At 36.5% G+C, this 7,103-nt stretch overlaps 1 protein-coding gene across 1 annotated transcript; it reads left to right on the top strand.

Moving 5' to 3' along the window:
* Window positions 1–5,566: 5,566 nt before the first annotated feature.
* Window positions 5,567–6,091, top strand: LOC145113368 (secreted RxLR effector protein 161-like). The gene has a single exon (XM_079049471.1). It carries the CDS (start codon window positions 5,567–5,569, stop codon window positions 6,089–6,091), a length of 525 nt encoding a protein of 174 aa, XP_078905597.1.
* Window positions 6,092–7,103: the final 1,012 nt, after the last annotated feature.

Raw genomic sequence — 7,103 nt, 5'->3', positions numbered from 1 at the left:
GGTTTTTGTTTGAGGAAATGTTCAAATTTATGACTCAAGAAACTCCTCTCCGCACCGCTATCGAATAGTATGCATGCATATGTATTATACAGGAGAAACGTATCGGTAACCACCACGGGGTCTTTACTCGCCTATCCGTGTCCCATTGCTAGGACTCTTCCCATGCCTCCGACATTTCTGTTATTAGCTTTTGGGAACTCCCTCTTGAAATGCCTCGTTTCCCCGCACCCATAGCATGCTTGGCTCACCCCAACATTTGTGGCTTGGGTGTCCTGTTGAGTTGACGCCCTACAGAAACGGGCGGTGTGCCCCTTTTTGTTACAGATGTTGCAATGCATTTCCTGGCAAGCTCCATTGTGGTGGAAGTTCCACTTGTTGCATTTAGGTAGGCTCCCAGCATATTGTAATGCCCGGTTCCTGGTATGTATTTAAAGTTATAATTTATTCATTTTTGTTTAGAAACTCGACGAGTTGGAGGCCCCAAACTCGTCGAGTAGAGATGGATTTGGGACGCGGGTTGTGAAGTCTACTCGACGAGTTGAGAGCCTCAACTCGACGAGTAGGACTGGCAGGATGAAACCCTAATTTTCAGGGTTTTGCACCTTATTTAATCACCTTAACCTCCAAAGGCTGGCCTCATTTATAGCCTCCAAGTCCCCAAACCCTAAATCATGAAACCCTAAGGCATTGTATGAGCTTGTGAGTCATTTTTAGTGAGTTTTGTGTGTGTTGAAGCTTGTGAAGGAATGAGAAGCTTGTGGATTCAAGAAGAAGCTAGTAGATACAGATACACCACTTCATTCTCATCATTTTCTGGTAAGCAAGTCTCAAACTTGCTTAGTGAATTCTTAGATCTCCTTATTATCACTTTATTGAGTTTTTGGTCTAAGAAGCATGATCCTTGGGAAATGGACGTCCCAAGTGAATATACTTAGATCTAGAATCATGGAGGGCTTTCATGGCATAAAGGTGCACACTTTATGGCTATTAAAGCCCCATGCAAGCTTTAGGATGTCATTTTGGTCTTTTAAGCTCCAAAAGGCCATGCATGGAAGGAAATTAAGAAGCTTTACGTATTTCCAAAGTATCTAGGGTCCAGATCTCAGTGTATATACCTTAGCTTGGAGTATTGATGGCTTGTGGACCAAGATCTAGGTCTTAAAGAGTTAGGGTTTGAGCTAAATCCATAAAGGAATGGTATTAACGGGTAAGGTTGGAAACATTACCCTTAAAAGGACAATTTCAATGAATATGTGGAATATGGAGCTTAGATATGAAGAATAGGAGCTTAATCCATAAAGGAATGGTATTAACGGGTAAGGTTTCCTCCAATTCACTCAAACCAAGGCTCTGATACAAACTTGTAACATCCATAAAAATCATGCCAAATTTAAACTTTTAAAAATATTCTGAAACCATTGATTATTACAAAAGTTGTTTCCAAAATATTTTAGTGTCAAAATATCCCAGAATCAAATCATAAACAACAGGAGGTGTACGATCATGCCTTCGCCTTCCCGCGATCATCAGAAGTACTTGAAACAAAATCAACAACTGTAAGCCCGACGCTTAGTGAGTTCCCCCAAAATACTCATACACACATCACATACATATAACATAAACAACATACTATAGGTCCAATCAACCATCGGGTTGGAATACCCCAGGCCCTCAACCATTGGGTTGGAATTCCAATCATACTATAGGTCCAGTGATCCTCAGATTGGAACACCCCAGGCCCACAACCATCGGGTTGGAATGCCCTGATACTACGAGTCCAATCATCCTCGGGATGGAATACTCACGACCCACAACCGTCGGGTTGGAATGCCCAGGTCTGTTGGCTCTCGCACAAAGTAGAGGAGCCTTAACCACCAATCAACATGTGCATATATATGAGATAATCACATAACAGTTTATAGACATACAAACCGATCTAACCGATCATACTAGCATAAGATCATCCTACCTACCAGGATACTGATCTACATATCATAGCAACATAATACCATCATCCTAGCATAACATCATCCTACCTACCAGGATACTGATCATACTAGCATAACATCATCCTACCCACCAGGATACTGGTCAACCCTTGGTCCAAGTCAAAGTCAACGGTCCATGTTGACCCAACTCGTCGAGTTCCTTAAGAGCTTAGAAGGTCATAAAACCCTCACTGACTCGCCGAGTTTCCGACCAACTCGTCGAGTCTATGCGTGTCCAGAAGTCGGGGAAACCCTAACTGACTCGTCGAGTCATCCTACTGACTCGCCGAGTTCATGCAGAAACCTTCAAGGCTAATCTTCATCGGACTCGCCAAGTTGGCCATGCAACTTGTCGATTCTCTTCAGCCCTTTCTCCATTTAGATGCTTATAAGCCACCCCAAAGCTCCATATTGCGGATCTGAGTTCCTAGAGCATACTTCCTACGTAAAGTTGCAAACTTTACGTACATGCAAGGTGTTAATGGCCAAAATCAAGCTAGATAAGAGGTTCTAAGTGAGGGAAAGGCATTATCTTGCTAAAGGCTGAAACTTTATGACCATAAGAACCAAGATGAGCCTAGATCTGAAGTTGCAACTTCAGATCATGTTCAATACCCGAAATGAAACACCAAACAAGCTAAAATGGCCCTAATCTCAAACATTAAGGGATCTAGATAGAAGGAAGCTCAAGGTAATGACTTGTTACCTTCAAGTGATGCTAAAATGGAGTAGAGTTCAGATCCTCAACTGTTCCTTGCTCAAAGGTTCTTGATCTTCAAGCTCCTTTCACCTTCCAAGCTTAAAACACACAAATATGGAGAGAAAATGTGATTTAGGGTTTCTGGGCTCAAAGGGGGTTGTAAGGGAGGCTAATGACCCCTTTAAATAGGGTGCAAAACCCCGGAAATTAGGGTTTCACCCTCCAGCTCCAACTCGTCGAGTCGGTCCTCCAACTCGTCGAGTTGGTCACTTAAAATCCGCGACTAAAACCGTGCCTACTCGATGAGTCAGGGCATCCAACTCGTCGAGTCGACCTTTCAAATGGAAATATAAGACTGAAAAGTTTATACCTGAGAGTCGGGGTATTACATGAAATGTCTAAAAATGGATTAATACCATCTTTTGATGTTAACATAGAAAAATATAAAACTTGTATGTTAACTAAAATAACTAGACAACCTTTTCCTAATGCTAAAAGGAATTATGTTATGCTTGAATTAATTCATAGTGATCTATGTGACTTGAATTCAACTCCATCCTTAGGAAATAAGAAATACATAGTTATTTTTATAGATGATTATTCTCATTTTTTCTTTGTATATTTTTTACATTCCAAAAATGAAGCCCTTGATAAATTCAGAATTTATAAAAATGAAGTTGAATTGCAACAAAATGATTTAATCAAAAGACTTCACACCAATAAAGTTGCAGATTCTACATACATGGATTGTTCTAGTATTGATGATTCTTCTTTATGACATGCTCGTTTAGGATAAGTACATTATAAAAGAATGCTTGAAATGTCTAAAAATATATTAATACCATCTTTTGATGTTAACATAGAAAAATGTAAAACTTGTATGTTAACTAAGATAAATAGAAAACCTTTTCCTAATGTTAAAAGGAATCATGTTATGCTTGAATTAATTCATAGTGATCTATGTGAATTGAATTCAACTCCATCCTTAGGAAATAAGAAAAACATAGTTACTTTTATAGATGATTATTCTCATTTTTTCATTGTATATTTGTTACATTCGAAGAATGAAGCCCTTGATAAGTTCAGAATTTATAAAAATGAAGTTGAATTGCAACAAAATGATTTAATCAAAAGACTTCACACCAATAAAGTTGCAGATTCTACATACATGACTTGTTCTAGTATTGATGGTTCTTCTTTATGGAATGCTCTTTTAGGACATGTACATTATAAAAGAATGCTTGAAATATCTAAAAATGGATTAATACCATCTTTTGATGTTAACATAGAAAAATGTAAAATTTGTATGCTAACTAAAATAACTAGAAAACCTTTTCCTAATGTTAAAAGAAATTATGTTATGCTTGAATTAATTCATAGTGATCTATGTGACTTGAATTCAACTCCGTCCTTAGGAAATAAAAAATACATAGTTACTTTAATAGATGATTATTCTCGTTTTTTCTTTGTATATTTATTACATTTCAAGAATGAAGCCCTTGATAAATTTAGAATTTATAAAATTGAAGTTGAATTGCAACAAAATGATTTAATCAAAAGACTTCACACTGATCGTGGTGGAGAGTGTTAGTATCCTAGTTGTTTCCAATCTGTTGGTATTATACAAAAAATAACTGCTTTATATACTCCTCAAGAAAATGGGATTTCTGAAAGGAAAAATAAAGTTCTAAAGGAAATGGTGAACTCTATGTTGTGTTACTTAAGTTTGAGTGATGGTTTCCGGGGAGAAGCTATGCTAACCGCATGTTATCTTCTAAATAGAATTCCAAACAAAAGAAACAAGGTGAACCTTGGTACAAAAAGAAACCAAACTTAGGATATCTTAAAGTTTGGGGTTGTTGGGCCGTTGTGAGGCTGACTGAACCAAAATTGAAGACTTTGGGTAAAAGATGTATTGATTGTATCTTTATTGGATATGTTGAGCATTCCAAGGCTTATAGGTTTTATGTTATAGAAGCTATAGAATCTAGAGATGCAATATTTTATGAAAATTGTTTTTCATCTAGACCTAGACCAAAAGACTTGTTTCCTGGTTCCAATAAAACTACCAAGGAAGTTGTAACTGGTTCAAATGAATCATCTGAGCTTAGAAGAAGCAAAAGGAAAAGGAAAGGCAAATCATTTGGTAATAATTTTCAGCTTTACCTAGTTGAGGATTCTAGAGATGAAATTGCAAATCAAGATTCATATTGTTTTAGTGTTGAAGAGGATCCTAAAACATTTGATGAAGTAATGAAATCTCAAGATGTTGATTTCTGTAAAGAAGAAATAAATGATGATATGGATTACATCATGGGGAATAATACTTGGGTGTTGTCCGATCTTCATCCTAGATGCAAACCTTTTGGGTTGCAAATGGATATTCAAAAGGAAGATGAAAGTTAATGGATCACTTGACAAGTTTAAGGCTAGATTGGTTATTAAAGGTTTTAGAAAAAAAATATTGAGATTGATTATTTTGACACATATGCTCCAGTTGCTCGTATATCTACCATTAGACTGTTGATTGCCATAACAGCAATCCATAATTTTGGTGATTCACCAAATGAATGTGAAAACAACATTCTTAAATGGTGATATAGAGGAAAATGTGTATATGTAATAACTTGAGGGTTTTATTATGCCTGAAAATGATCCCAAGGTGTGCAAGTTAGTTAAATCATTGTATAGGATAAAGCAAGCACCAAAAAAGTAGCATCAAAAATTTGATGATGCTCTCTTGTCTCATGGTTTCAAGTTGAATCAATCAGACAAGTGTGTATATATATCAAGTTTGATGAGTCTGGAAAAAGGATTGATCATATGCTTGTATGTAGATGATATGTTAATCTTTGGTACTGATCAAGTGCAAGTTGACATGGCCAAAGAGTTTTTATCATCTCAATTCTCCATGAATGATATGGGGGGGGGGGGGGAAGTGATTCTTGGAATAAGAATCAATTGTGAACATCAAGGAATCTCAATTTCACAATCTCATTACATTGAGAAAGTGCTTAATAAGTTCAATTGTTTAGATTGTTCTCCTGTAAGTACTCCTTTCGATCCAAGTACGAAACTTATGCTAAACACTAGTGAAGCAGTTTCACAACTTGAATATTCAAAGGTCATTGGGTGCTTGATGTATGTTATGACCAACACAATGCCTTATATTACATTTGCTATAGGAAAGCTAAGTAGGTTTACTAGTAATCCTAGTAATCATCACTGGCAAGCAGTAAGGAGAGTGTTGAAATATCTTAAGAAAACCATGAATTTTGGTTTGACTTATGTAGGGGTTCCTTCAATTATTGAAGGATATTCAGATGCTGGTTGGATCACTAATGTTGAGGACCGCTCTTCTACAAGTGGTTGGGTGTTTCTTCTTGGTGGAGGTGTCATTTGATGGGCTTCTAAGAAACAAACATGCATCACAAATTCAAATATGGAATCTGAATTTGTAGCCCTTACACCTGCTAGAAAAGAAGTAGAATGATTAAGGAATTTGATGAAATTCCTTTGTGGCTAAAGCCTATATTTCTTATCTCTATACACTGTGATAATGATGCCACCTTGGCAAAAGCGTATAGTCAAGTGTATAATGGAAAGTCGTGACATTTGGGTGTTAGGCACAACATGGTACATGAGCTCATTACTCATGGTATCATTTTTGCTGAGTTTTTTAGATCTCAACAAAACTTAGTTGATCACTTGACGAAGGGGTTTGCTAAAGACTTGGTAAAGAAGTCGGTTATATCGATGGGTTTAAGGCCCACTTGATAACTCTATAGGTAAGATACCCAATTCCCTTCTAATACAATGTTAGAAGTTGAATTCAATGTGGAAGGCTTACTTATGGAGATTGAAGCACATTTGTTTACTACATCCCAAGGTATGTGCTTATAACATGTATTGTTAAAGTAGGTTGATTAGTTTCTTAAAAGTTCTTTTGAAAAAGTGCATTAATAGGTGCATGATATAGAAGGACTACCTATGTGAGTGTGAAGTGTTGCCGCTTCAGAAAGCTTGGGATAGGCTTTTATGCACTCATGAATGGATTGGACACATGGCAATAACAGTGTCAAGTATGAAACATTAGATATCGTGTTTAACTTATGTGTATAGTATCTTTAATTACTTAAATGTGTTGAAGGGTTCAATCCTTAGGACACCTTGATTCTCGAGTATTTGACATGTATATTATACTAATGTGAAAATTCAATCTTCAAGATATTTTCATTTATGCATAAGTTTGATTTTGTGTTTGCTTTTAGTTAATTATGGATTACACTAAAATAGGGGAGGAATGTTGGTGATTTTAATATTATCAACATATTTTGGTGTAATTCTTATTAATAATGAGATAGGTTGAGCTTCATTAACTAACCGAGCTTTGAGGTACGGGGTGTACACTTAGT

Source organism: Lactuca virosa, chromosome 5 (genome assembly GCF_052849685.1).
Source record: "Lactuca virosa cultivar CGN04683 chromosome 5, Lactuca_virosa_CGN04683_v6, whole genome shotgun sequence".
In the NCBI taxonomy this organism is placed as follows: domain Eukaryota; kingdom Viridiplantae; phylum Streptophyta; class Magnoliopsida; order Asterales; family Asteraceae; genus Lactuca; species Lactuca virosa.
This window is presented reverse-complemented; position numbering and strand designations above follow the sequence as displayed.